At 42.5% G+C, this 14,363-nt stretch overlaps 1 protein-coding gene across 3 annotated transcripts in view; it reads right to left on the reverse strand.

The window, feature by feature from the left end:
• The window catches only part of LOC309387847 (phosphofurin acidic cluster sorting protein 2-like), a 197,247-nt gene that overhangs the window by 20,040 nt on the left and 162,844 nt on the right, over positions 1 to 14,363 (reverse strand). Inside the window, exons 4-11 of one of the 3 annotated variants that reach the window (XM_081944740.1) lie at positions 13,729 to 13,854; positions 13,383 to 13,545; positions 12,430 to 12,521; positions 11,464 to 11,544; positions 9,910 to 9,969; positions 5,410 to 5,561; positions 1,515 to 1,608; positions 876 to 947 (exon numbers count right to left, since the gene is read on the reverse strand). In XM_081944740.1, the coding sequence (XP_081800866.1) occupies positions 876 to 947; positions 1,515 to 1,608; positions 5,410 to 5,561; positions 9,910 to 9,969; positions 11,464 to 11,544; positions 12,430 to 12,521; positions 13,383 to 13,545; positions 13,729 to 13,854 (840 nt within the window). The remainder of the gene's footprint in view (positions 1 to 875; positions 948 to 1,514; positions 1,609 to 5,409; positions 5,562 to 9,909; positions 9,970 to 11,463; positions 11,545 to 12,429; positions 12,522 to 13,382; positions 13,546 to 13,728; positions 13,855 to 14,363) is intronic. The other 2 variants (XM_081944741.1, XM_081944742.1) reach the window with 2 other exon arrangements.

A 14,363-nucleotide genomic window follows, 5' to 3' on the forward strand; every position in this document is an offset into this window, starting at 1 on the left:
TTTAGGGAAGATCTCAGTTTACTGCTCTAAAAATTCTCCAAATAGTTTGTCTAGCCCAGTGTTTCTCAAACTTGGCGACTTTAAGTCCTGTGGACTTCAACTCCCAGAATCCCCCAGCCAGCATAGCTGGCTGGGGAATTCTGGGAGTTGAAGTCCACAGGACTTAAAGTCGCCAAGTTTGAGAAACACTGGTCTAGCCCCCATACATGTGGTTGCTCATGAGAAACAATATAACAAATCACCCAGAGGAAGCATCTCTTTGTTGTGAGCTAATGAGCTCGATGGGTCAAAGCAAAAAAATTACTGCTGTCGTGGGACCAGAGGCGGCAGGGCCCCCGGAGTATAAGTGGCAAAGGTCGGGCACATCTACGCAGCGAGTACCAACCAGAATCCCTGCAGCAGGAGAGATGGCAGGTTTGTTTTATCTTACCGTGTTTTCCCGAAAATAAGACAGGGTCTTATTTTCTCTTGACCCCTGAAATAAGCGCTTGGCCTTATTTTCAGGGAGGTCTTGTTATTTTTGAGGTGCAGAAGGCGGCGAGCGTGGTCACCTCATGGCTGCTGCTGTGTTGCAATATTTTTGGGGAGGGCTTATTTTAGTTCATGCGCTCAAAAGCCCGATTGGGCTTATTATCCGGGGAGGTCTTACTTTCGGGGAAACAGGATAGTAACACTCAACTGTACAATATTTGGTAATCTGGACCCAAAGACTGTAGGTATCATTTGCCCAGATTCAGTGTCAGACCGAGGGCCCTTGACAATCGGAATCAGATGAGCAACGTGTAGTCAACCATTTGCTCATTTGGATGAACTGCCAGATCAGATGGGAGGGTGGCAGAAACTTCATAAAACAGCCAGGAAAGGAGAGGACTCACCATAGCTGCATTTTCCACAGCAGCCTCATCTTGGGTGCGTGGGACACCCACTTTCCACTTCTCTGCTTCTCCCTAGGAGAGTGGGCAGAGAGCAAGCAGGCATGGGGGAGGGAAGAAGAAGACGGATGAGTATTGACAACTTTGGATCCATGAAATCTTAGGAAAGGAGCAGAAGCAGGTCTATTCCAGACGTAGGAAGAACAGGCACACATCAAAATACATGGTGCTTTCTCATTGTCCAGGATATTGGAAAGAGAAGAGGTTGGAGAGGAAAATAGCCACCCTCCCTTTCAATTGGCCACTGCAGGAACCCTGGGGGCCCATCTAAGTAAGTCTGGTTGGCTTGCTCCTATCCTACTTCTTCTACATTGGGGGAAAAAGAAGCTCATTAAGGAAAGACAGAAGAAAGAAAAGCAAATGCGTGTAGCAGGAATTGTTATTAAAGCACAGAGTTTCTGGAGGGGCAAACTGGAAAGTTGGGGGAAGGAAGGAAGAGAGGGAGGGAGGGAGGAGGGAGGGAGGGAGGGAGGAAGGAAGGAAGGAAGGAAGGAAGGAAGGAAGGAAGGAAGGAAGGAAGGAAGGAAGGAAGGAAGGAAGGAAGGAAGGAAGGAAGGAAAGAAGGAAGGAAAAACAACTCACAGGGCTGCCCGACTCTCGCTCCTGCCCTTTTTGGCTGTGCAGACTGCTGATCTCAGTCTGGGAACCAGAGTGAGAGACGCCCTCAAAGAAGCGCCTGCAGAAGAAACAGACAGACAGACGGACAGAGAGACAGACAGACAGAAAGAGAAATGAGGGAGAAGTGAAGTCACCATAACCCAAGCTTGAATTCCACCCCATTCTCTATCCCTACTGAGCACCACAAGCAAACCCATCACCAAAGCCCTGGCCTTTCAGCAACACAAAAAGATAGTTGGGAGGGGGGAGCGATCCTTGTGAGCAAAGGGGTTTTGAAGTATCACTTTCAACAGAGAAGGAATCAAATAGAGCAAAGCACTTCTGCTTCCAGCTAGAACAAGTATATTCTCCCCAACCAACTAGATTCTCTCCTCAAGTAACTGAACCTACAGAAGAAAGAGGACAGCTATTGTTCAAACCTATTGTTAGGATTGAAATGGCTGAGGGGGGAAATCAAATGCAAAACTGAAAGGTAACTGTTACCTATGATTTCTATTATAGGAAGGGAAACTAAGTGAGTCTGCTTTGGCTCAAGCTTGCTACTTTATTTTGTAAGAAATATGCCCCAATAGCACAGCTAAAGGATAAGATCTACATTGCAGATTGGTCTAACTCCTGGCTATTGCACAGCATTAAAACATATTGCTGGGTTTAGGTAAGACTTGAGTCGCATGATTTCTATCAGAAGACAAATAAGAGTTGGGAGATTCGGAGATTTACTCAAATCTACCTGCAAGAACTCAGATTACATGATTCTTTGTAAAGATCTTGCATTTCCAAGATCTGAAAAGGAGCAGTATGAAGTGTCTGGTGAACACAGGTTCTGCTTCCAGAAAGTGGAATCACCCAAATGAGCCAAGATATTTTTTTTTTCAGATTTCACATGATACACACAAAGGTTAAATCAATAAAGATTAAAATGTAAAAGGAGATGAGTTCCTTACAAAAGTCAGACTTTTGCAAAGAACTTGTCTCCTTTTACATTTTAACCTTTATATATTGTTTCTATGTTTTAATAATTTACTGTAAACTGCCCAGAGTTTCTCTGTGATGGGGTTGGCAAAATGTGATAAATAAATAAAAAATAAAAAGAGAAGTAGCACTTTAGACTTATATATCACTTTATGGTGCTTTAAGCTCTCTCTAAGCGGTTTACAGAATCAACGTTTTGTCCCAAACAATCTGGGTCCTCATTTTACCGACCTCGGAAGGATGGACGGCTGAGTCAACCTTGAGCCTAGTGCAGTGATGGCGAACCTATGGCACGTGTACCACAGGTGGCATGTGGAGCCATTTGTCAGGGTTCCAGGGGGGCGGGGGAGGCTGTTTTCGCCCACCCCATGCTCCTATAGACCCTCTGGAGCCTTGGGAGGGCGAAAAAAGCATGTAAAAATGGGGGGTCGCGCCTCTAGTGCACACATGCGCACTGGGAGGTCGCGCATTGCATTATGGGTGCGGCACGCCTGCACACGACCCCCCTGCGCTCCCCCCACTTATGGCACGCAAGCCAAAAAAGCTTCGCCATCGCTGGCCTACTGCCAAATTGCAGCTAGCCGGCAGTCAGCATAAGTAGCCTGCAATACTGCACTCTAACCACTGCGGCACTGCGGCTCTAATGGGATGTGCATGTTTATGCATGTATGTCTGCATAACCCCTCTACAATACTATGCATATGTCAGGACCATAACCTCAAGGCAAGCTCTACTGAAAGTGTAAAACAGAAGAAAGTTATTCCTGTGTGCTTCTAACTACCGTAACATTAACTCACTCAGATCAGACTGACAGTTCTTCAAAGATGGAAACATCTGGGCAAATAGATTTCTGATGGAGCTAATTTCAAGGATATTGTCTTAGAAGTGTCATCTCAAATACACAAAAGCCAATCTTGGGGCTTATAAAAAAAGGCATTACCATATCACTAAATTTATTTATTTATTTATTAAATTTATAGACCGCCCCCTCTCCCCGAGAAGATGCACTGAACAGAGAATTTTTCTCAATGGGAAATACCCTTCCCCTTTTCTCAAGTCACTGATGAACTGCAGAACATTCTCAAACTTACAGGACAAACACAACCGTCTTTGTGGACTAATCTGCAAGGCCTTTTTCCTGGAGATCTGAGGTGTTCATTATGTACCTCCATTATCTATGTTTCAAATGTGGTACAGATAAGAATATTCCTAGCGATTTATCTACCATGAATGAAATCAATTTACAGGAAGTTGTGCAGATATGACCTTCAGGAACGAGGAGAAACTTTTCTAAAATGTTTGCTGCCTTGGGAGAAACAGGCATGGCACAACTGGAGTGTTGTGGCCCGCCAGCAGCCAGTGGAGCTGGCAGCAAATTTGGACAGTGAGGAGGTTGGGGAGGAACATGGGTCAGTCCTGGAGTCTGGGGAAGGCTCTGATGAGGGCTCTGTGTCCGAGGCAGAGAGGGGGCAGTTATCAGCTGCCTTCAGAGTCAGACAGCAGTGAGGCAGATGAACAGCTGGAGCCTGTTCCCAGTGTGCGCATGCGCAGAGTTTCCAGCCGAAGGGAACAGCTAAAGAACAGGAGTCGACTTGGGAGTAAGGCCATAGGTGGACGATGAATATAGCCCCTCCCAGAGGAAATTAAAGAGGAGCGAAAGGGGAGTGGAGTTTGCAGGAGACAATGAGTTCGTTTAATTGGTTCATGGCTCTCCGAGACTCCTTGCCAAGTTTTGCAGATATCAGCCTGGCAGCTCTCCAAGCCAGATAAGGTCTGTGACTGTAAATTCTCCCTTGAAAGACTTTGCTTGATGTGAATGAGCAGAATTCACAGCAAATTAATAAAAGGGGTTTTTGTCTCGACAATGAGTTTGCTTTATGCTCTTGGGAAGCCTAGGTTAGAATATGGAGAATCTCCAAGGAAGGAATAGCCCCGTTTCCTGCTTTGTAAGCAACCAGTCAGATATTCCCCCAAAGTTTTTTGTACCGTAAAAAATAAAATAAACATTGAGCGTTGTCCTCTGACTGTGCTGGACCACAATTCCTAAGCACCAGAGTTACAGCTGAACCCATCTGTAGAGCACCTGCTCAGAAAAGTCTGCTTATCCTTTTCAGTAAGAAAATATTCAATTCCATCTAGGCTCTGATTGTCCACTGCACTGTTCCCAATAGTGAGCTTTGCAGAACTAAGAGATACAGATTAACTGTAGACCTATTCCATCTCTCAGATTATCACAAAACCATCCTCATGATTAATAAAATTGGACGCCTGTCCCTGTGAAAGAAAAACCACGTGAAAACACTGAGAGAGATAGTCCACCGCTTCCTCAGGCAAGCACTAAAATACAAAATTCACCCCCAATCTCTCTCTCTCTCTCTCTCTCTCTCTCTCTCTCTTCTTTTACCCTGTCATTTGCAAGGCAGACTCAGCATAATTGCCCCAGAGGAGCTTGGCTACTTCATCAATCCCTGCTGGTCTGTTGTGGCTTACGCAAGGCTCTTTTATTAGCCTGTCACATTTGAGGTCAGCCTCAAGCTATCCCCATCTATCACCAAATTACTTTATGATCCCAAGTCTCCCCTTTCCCAGCAAATGAATCACAAATGCGGAAAACTGTGTCTTGCAAGTCGTCAGCCCAGCTGCATTGAGGGGGAAGGAAAATCAGGGCTGCCGTCCCAAATCCGGCTCTCTGGGACTGAGCCTGAGTGAACTCAACTGGGGCTTGCTTTGGAGTAGATGTGCAAAAGATTCCTGGCTGGGCGTGGAGTTACTTGAATTTTGGAGACAATGTTGAGAGGCTGAAATCCAAAGGAAAGCTTTGCAGGACAAATATTTCCTGCCACAGTTCATCAAGCCAGACTCAGTGGCTTTTCATCTAAGCTCTTACCTCAAAGTTGGCTTAGGTGTGCTATGAACACTTTCATTATCTTCAATCTCAGGGCCGCTGTCACTGTTGTTGCATTCCTCAAGGCTGTCATAGAGCAGGCCCAGATCTTCCTCCACTTCCTGGGTCTGATCCACTGGGTCAGAATCCAAAACCTGGAGATCACAAACGACGGTGAGGAAGAAAATGATACAGCAACATAAAGTAATAATTTCATCCGTTAATTCGTGGTTTCTTTTTTCCTGTTTTTATTACATATGAAAAGCCATGTTTGGCACGGAAGATACACAAAGAAGGAACACCACTCAGACCCACAGTCAGCTCCATAGGCTCACCTCTACAGAATCTTGCCAAATTCCTCGCCAAACAACATCAACCCTACACAGAATCCATCACCTCACACGTACAAAACTCACTCCACTTCATAGAAACAATAAACAAAACCTACAACCCAGTGACCTACTCGTGAGTTTCGATGTCATATCCCTCTTCACCCAAGTGCCTATAAAAGAAGCTTTGACAGCTATCCAGGACAAACACAATCCCCCTAAACACATCCTGGACCTGACCAACCACTGCCTAACCAACACATACTTCATCCATAATGGACAAAGATACAAACAGATAGAAGGAGCACCCATGGGATCACCCCTCTCACCCGTCATCGCAAACTTACACATGGAACATTTTGAAACTAATGCCTAAGATAAATCTGAACACAAACCCAAACTCTGGCTTAGATATGTTGATGACACTTTTGTGATTTGGCCACACGGGAGAGAAAAACTGGACAACCTCCTCACACATCTCAACAGCCTACACCCCAAAATACAATTCACCATGGAAATAGAAGCAAACAACCAACTGCCCTTTCTGGATGTCCTAATCTACAAAAAACCCAATGGCTCCCTAGGACACACCATCTACCAGAAAAAAACACACACCAGCCGCTACTTAAACGCACAATCCCATCACCTGCACAGATCAACTCTGTAGCCAAGACCCTCATCTCCAGAACCAAACTCCTAGCCAACAAAGACCACCTGAAAACTGAATTAACACTCTCACAAACGTATTAATCTCCAACGGATTCCAAAGAAAATCAATTACCAACCTAATCCAAAGGGAGACTCCCCCCAAAAACCGAGACACAGAACAGGACAACGGCATCGTCCTCCTCCCTTACATCAAAGGCACCACAGATAAAATTACCAAAATTCTCCACAAACACAATATCAAGACAGCCTTCAACACTGACCAAAAAATAGCCAACATCTTAAGAAACCCCAAAGACAAAATCCAGCTAGAAAACCAAGGAGTCTACGAAATACCATGCAAAATCTGCCCAGCTACATATATAGGACAAACGAACAGGAGAATAAATGCAAGCATCGCAGAACACAAGAACACAATAAGAATTGGAGTGTATTCAGGTTTTTATAACACTAGCTGATAACGGGTATTTATTTATAGGGGGGGGGGGGAAATGTCTGGACCAAATGTAATTTCTAATGTTGGATTTTCCCCCTTACCAGCAGGAGCCCCCTTGTGGAGTACTGTGAAGCCATTACCATGGCAACCCCTCTGTGCTGTACAGTAGAATCCATTTTATGGCAGTACAATAGAAGCCATTTTAAGGCACAACAGGCTGTATCTCAACAGAACACACATCCCAAGGGGTGTTAGGGGTGTCTTACCCCCCACAGTATTTTTTTCCAGAGAGTAAAGTGTACCAAATTTGGTTAAAATTGCTCAAGGCCTTTCAAAGTTATGCTGGAACATACACACGATACACACAGCCATTTATACATATATAGCTTTGGTAATTCAGGGCTTACATATATTTATCCATTTCAGATAATGGTTCATTTATCCTATGTCACATGAAGGTATAGTGGTCTAGAGATGAAAGTGTGTTGGAGGAAAAAAGAGAAAGAGACTCTTAATTTCTTAATTTTCCGAATACTTTCGGAGTCTCTCAAATTAATAATCATAAAGCAGGCATGGACAATTTTTAAAGGACTGTGGTCCACAAACCACAACTTAGTTTTCTGATCATTCAGAGGTTATAGTGAGCTGCTTATGGAAGGATAGACTTTTTTTTACACGTTTGGGAAATTACGGCAGAAATGGGAACAGGCCTCTGCAGAGCAACTAATGTAGTGGACTATGATTTATAAAAGCTCATGAGAAAAATCTTTAAAGTGCCACAGAATTCTTTGTTGGTTTTGCTGAAAAAGTCTAACATAACTATAGCTCTCCAGAAACTCTTAAAAGAAAAAGGAAGAAATAGTTTGTTCTCTAAGTGTAGGAATCTTAGACATTCTCTATATTTTGAAAGTGTTACTGATCAATCCCATAGTGGTTAAGCATAAGCCTTTATGCCAGGGGTCTCCAACCTTGGCAACTTCAAGCCTGGAGGACTTCAACTCAACTTCAAAGCTAGCTGGAGAATTCTGGGAGTTGAAGTCCTCCAGGCTTAGAGTTACTAAGGTTGGAGACCCCTGCTTTATGCTATACAATAAAACACCTCTGATCCTGAAGGAGCCCCCCCAAAGCTACCCAGCTCAACATCCCCTGCCTAGCACTCCACCGTGGAAGGATTTATAAAATAGAGACACGGCGAGAGTACGAGTAATTGCATGCAGAAGCTTAAACCAGGCCATCAGGTTGGGGGGGAAGGAGTGCTCCCTCCTCCTGAAAAACTTGGAAATTAAGTCCTACGGGATCAAAGTTTTATCTCGATGAACAAAGCAGAGGATTTGCTTTACAGTCTGCAGCATCAGGCAAAACTAAATTAATTAAAGCCAAATTACAGAATCACTAATAAGCAAATAATTCTGGGAGAATGTTTTTCTACTCTCCTGAGGTAGTGCATATACTAGTGTACACAGAGCATGTCTCCTAATGCTCTGGGATCAAAGGAGCACTTTTAAGTAACTCAGAACCAGATTACGCTGCATGCTTTCCCTTTCCTGGCTTGCAACCTATATCCAAGTGCTGCCAGCTGTTATGAAATAAATGAAATGCAGGGGAAGGGGGCTGCCCCCACCCACATCTGTCAACATTTTTAGTCAATCAAACCTTTCAAATTTTGATGACCTAAGGCCAGCCCAGGAACCAAAACAGAAAGGATAATAAATACTATAATAAGGAGTAGCACTTTGGCTATTGGATGGTTTGCACCCAATTGGGGGGGGGGGGGGGGAGATCTGCTGGAGAAGGCATTAAAACAGCATGTTGATGGCACTGATTTCTATTACTGTTGCGGCAAGCTGTGAATGTGAAATGAAGACAGTAAAAAAATATTAACCTGGGGGGAAGTGGAAATAACAAGCAATATAGCATCCTTCAAGGATGGGAGGAGACTTAATCCTCCCGTGCATGAGAAATGAAGTAGGAACTAGTGCACTGAAAAATCCTTACAGTACATTCAGAAAGGGGTGGAGAAATCTGTGGCCCTCCAGAACTTATCAGATTCCAATTTGTATCAGCCCCCATCACCATGATCAAAGATGGGAGCTGCAGACTGCAGCATCTGAAGGCCACAGGATTCTTCCCATCGATTGCACTGGCTGCTGCATTTGACGCAATGAAAGCACATTGAATTAGAGCAAGCAAATGCAGGGATCTCTTTGGTGGGATTCTACTGCATTTCTGGTGTGGCCATGCAAGCACCTTGGCCATAAGAGCCAGTTACAGTTTCTGCAGCAGATACTCCCACAAGAAATTAATTGCAGGGTAATTTCTACTAAATGTGATTAACTAAAAATAAACTATATTTCTACAAACTATATCAAACTAAGCTTTGTCCATGCTAACAGTTGCTAAGATACCCAATGCTCTGCTCTGAGACATACATGCAATTCATTCATTAGAGTAACAAATTATGTTGTAGTGGTATTTTAGTCGGTCTAAAATAACCTTTTACATTTATGGTGTAAATAGCCCAGTAAGCTAGAAATAAATAAATAAATAAAAACGTCTTGGGAAAAAATGAATCTGCCACAGAACTGAATATAAGATGGAGAACATTATTATTTTTTAAAGATTCTACTTACAGACTCCATCCAAAAGTTGGGTTTCTCTTAGCATAAAATGTTAACATGTAAATAATGGATTAGACTATAATGTTTCACTTTAAGTTATATTTCATATTGTGCTTATCACTGACGCTAATATTCATTTCTCAGCCTTCTGGCTAAGATCAAGTATGATTTAATTAATCTGATGATGGATGTAAATCTCCTATTTGCTTGCTTTGTGCTTTTCCCTCTCCTCCTCTTTAGGTTTATGTTTTTTCCCCTTTTAAAATATTCAGTAAAAATGTTCAAAAAATATTGAGTGAAGAAGGAAAGTAGTCTGCCTCCGCATCTATCGGAAATCAATTTTCTTCATTTTTTGTTTTGTTTTGTTTTTATTTTTCCCTCCCTCCCCCGCCCCCTTTCCTCCTTCCCCCTCCCTCCTGCGCGCCTGTGACTCAGCGGAAATCAATTTCCTTACCTCATCTGTCACTTTAAACCTCTTCAGCAAGGCAACAAATTTCTGCTTGAAGTTGGGTTGCTAAATATAATAAAAGAGGAAACAGATTTAGTAAAAAAGGAAGAGTCTTCCTTTGCTACCTCCCTCTAGCTCAGTGGTTCTCAACCTTCCCAATGCCGCAACCCTTTAATACAGTTCCTCATGTTGTGGTGCCCCCCAACCATAAAATTGGTGTCTCGGTTCCTAAGACCATCGAAAATATGTGTTTTCCAATGGTCTTAGGCGGCCCCTGTGAAAGGGTCGTTCGAGCCCCAAAGGGGTCCCGACCCACAGGTTGAGAACCACTGCTCTAGCTGAACTACAATACATTCTGTAATTGGCCCACCTTGCCATTTCTTCCCTAGCAGAACTAAAACATTGTCTAAACACTGAAGCCAAAATGATCTATCAGCAGCCCAATTTCTCCCAATTTCCAAAGGGAGAGGATGAGCAACCCCTTGTGAATAGCAGCATCAGTGTCAGCTTCTTTCTTAGGAGCTAACCTCTCCAGATTCTCCAGGCACAGATGGTCACCATCTTCCATTCATTTGTCTAATCATTTGTGGATTTAATAAGGAGCAGCAGGAGCAGCGGAACTTAAGATGAAAAAGGAAAGACCAGTAGTTGGAGTCACTGCGCTGCAAAGGGGGAACTCCACCTATTGCTGCCAACTGCTGGATGTGGATGCCTCTTAGGTACGGCCTTTTTATCCCAACAGCTTCCTATCTAGAAGTTACTGCTCTTATGCATGTTATAACACATATTCACGGAATCACAGAACTGTAGAACTGGAAGGAACTTTGAACATCTAGTCCAGGGGTCTTCAAACTTGGCAACTTTAAGACGCGTAGACTTCAACTCAACTTCAACTTCAAAGCTGGCTGGAGAATTCTGGGAGTTGAAGTCCACACGTCTTAAAGTTGCCAAGTTTGGGGACCCCTGATCTAGTCCAACCTCTACTTCTATAGGAATGGACTACAATGACTTCCCATCCAACATAAATGTAAACATCTTCAGTGAAGTCCACCATTCTTGCAGGCAGTCTACTCCCATGTCAAATAGCCCTTACCATTAAGACATTTTTCCTGATGTCCAGTTGAAATCTACTTCCTTGTAATTTAAACCCATTATTTCTTATCCTGTATTATGAAACAAATCAATCCCATCTTCTATGTGATAGCGTTAAGTAATATCAGATGAAATGCATGTGGATATCCTGAGCATGACTAACTAGCTTTCATGGCAAAAACCAGAAAATATCATTATATTCTAAAAAAAAAAAAGAATCTGAATCCAGAAAGAAGTCTATAACCCACCTAACTCTGCAATCTATGTTGATGGAAGTCTACATGAAATTCTCTCTCCCCCTCCCTCTCTCTGAATGTATTTATGGATGGCACCTAGATTCCCTTGTGAGAAGAAAGGGGAAAAGTGAAGTGGGACTTGGAATCATGGTTTATTATGGAGTGCCTTTATTCCTGATCTTAGCTAAAGCCCACAGAAATCCACCCCCAGGAAAAAAAGGGCTGACTTTACTCGGGTCATTGATGTAGTTCGGATCATTTTCCGCCTGGCTTTCTTTGGCTTCCTCATTTCATCCTCTTCGTCATATAAATCCTGAATAGAAAGAGAGGGCAATACACAGTCATGACCATCTGGTTTCGGAGGGAGGCCTGTTAAATGAACTCTGTGATTCCTTGGATATTTATTAGAGAGTTTTAGAGAGCAACAAATAGAGATTACATGGCTGATGATCAATGAATAGAAAGTTGAGGTGGGGAATCTTCTCAGAAGGTATATTTTAAAAGTCAGCTTATTCTGGGTCAAAAGAATGTGTGCAATCCATTAAAACTATTTTAATAGTATCATTCCAGATACTTATTGGTTGCTCTCTGATAAATATCTCAATAGATTTAACACTGTTGCTGGAAACCTGTTTTTCTCCCTTAATAGCTTTTGTTTCTCTCATAAGCATCCATCCACAGTGAAAAAAACCTGCTATTTCTGGTAAGTGAAGGAAGAAAAACCCTTAATCACTTATTACATGTGTTTGAATTGCAGGACAAAAATCCACTGGATCTCAAGTCTCAGTTTGCGGCTCTCTTGTACTTTATCATCTACTAAACATCCTTTTAATCAATTGTATTCTCTCCCTCTCTCTCCCTCCCCCCCCCCCCTCTCTCTCTCCCCCTCTCCCTCCCCTAAGCCATTCTATAAACTGGGTACAGATTAGCTGCTGAAGTGGGAGGAAAGAGACTAGCAACTGATACCTGGTACTTAGCACTAAAATATACTCCTTCCTGGACAGCTGGAAGGGTGACTCAAAAAGGTACACTCTTCCTAATCTATTTTAATAAGAGTGGGTAATCAATCTTGTTGTCCAAGTCTTATCATACTCAAGGACTGAGGCTTTTGTAACTCAAATACACTTGAAAAATACCCAGCTTTTGAATTCATGTCTTACAGGAAAAGTAGTAGAAAGGCAAATATGTAGATACGTACTTGGCCCTGTACTGCATCATCACTGGCTTCCTGCTCAGAGGAAAAGCTGTCATCCTCTTCTTCAGAATAGTTATCAATATCTGGAGAGCGATCTAGAATAGAAAAAAGATAGTTACCATGGCCACTCATGAATTGATACAGAAGAATGGAAGAAAATACTGCAATAAGGCACTAGATTTTCTAACGGAAGGCTACACGTGAATGGAAGGAAGTAACTGCAAGGTTCATAAGAAGAGTGACAAAGGACAACAGAACATAATAATGCCAATTCATCTCAGAAGGGAACAAATTTTGAAAGTTGTAATCCCATTACAACTTGAGGTGTTTTTATTAAACATCACTAAACCATGCATTTCTTCAAAACATATGGAACTGATATTATATGCTCTTGAATGGAAAAGATCTCTGATCTCCTCTATGAGTGAATGGTGAATTAAACTGGGGGATTATGCCTCAAGGTATAGAATAACTCCATATCTAAAAAGTAAATGTGATCTACAATTTAATCTCATTTGGAAGCCATTTCTAGGCAACAATTTTACCTGTAGAATTGTGCTACATTTGAAATGTGTGTTCTACGGTTCTTATTTTAATCTGAGATACAGTCAGCACATTCTTTAGTTTTTCAATCAGGTGTTTGGCTCTCTCCCTTCTGGTTGTGTTCCCAAGCACATGGTACCGAAATGTTTCCTGCCTATAGTTACAATTTGTGGAATTCCTCTTCGAAGGTATCCAAACTGGGGCCAATTACAATGATTTTGGAGAGTGTATGCCAGTATTTAGCCACACGTTAGAAGAAGGATCACTAACGTTATTGTGGAGAAGTAGAAAAAAATACCTCAGGGTAGAATAACAATATAATTCAGACCTGACCAAAGGATTTGGGTCAAACAGGATTTGGAGCAAACTTCAACTAAACCCTGCAGGGTGAAGCTTTATAAACAAAACCTTACCAGACGCCTTGATTTTGGGACCAGAGGGGACATTTCCATCTTCATGATCAATAGGTTGACTAGAAAGTGAGTAGATGCTGATTTCAGCCACCCGGATGCTCACATCCTTGATGTTGCTGTGAAGGCCCAAAAGCTGCCCTCCATCTGTGGGGTGTTGCATGACCTGAGTAGAGAATTCAATACAAAAGGCCTCTAGCACAGACTAATACCATTCCATGCTTTTCTTGGACAATGTACAAAGCCACCAGTATTATATTCTGCTCCTAAATCTACACCCTAAATAAGCATCCTCTTCCCCTCCAGTTCCCGGATAGCTGTGCTACAATCTTTTTCCAGTTCCATTTACCTCAGCCATGTTAATGATGCCCACTGCCAAAGTCTTGTAGCCCAGAATAGTTCTATTCTTATACCGCTTTCTGCGCTGCAGCATGATCTGGAGCTTATTACCATCTCTTTTCAGGAAATGTGGATACTGTAAAGAAAGAGTATTCACATGAAATACCATTTTTTAGGTGCTTCTGGTGAAACATTCACAGAGAGGTAAAGAAGGAATATACCAGATCTCTCAAGCAGCCTCCATATTCCTTCATTTACGCTTCATTTTATAACCAGAACACAAATGTGATTGGAAAATAGCCTTAAGATGTGCTCAGAATAAACTAATTATACAATAATACAATACAATACAATACAATAGTAGAGTTGGAAGGGACCTTGGAGGTCTTCTAGTCCAACCCCCTGCCTAGGCAGGAAACCCTATACCGTTTCAGACAGATGGCTATCCACATCTTCTTAAAGACTTCCAGTGTTGGGGCATTCACAACTTCTGGAGGCAAGCTGTTCCACCGATTAATTGTTCTGTCAGGAAATTTCTCCTCAGTTCTAAGTTGCTTCTCTCCATCAAGGAGAGATTGTATTGTATTATTGTATAATTAGTTTATTCTGAGCACAACTTAAGGCTATTTTCCAATCACATTTGTG

The sequence above is a fragment of the Natrix helvetica genome (assembly GCF_964273705.1).
Source record: "Natrix helvetica genome assembly, chromosome: 2".
Lineage (NCBI taxonomy): Eukaryota > Metazoa > Chordata > Lepidosauria > Squamata > Natricidae > Natrix > Natrix helvetica.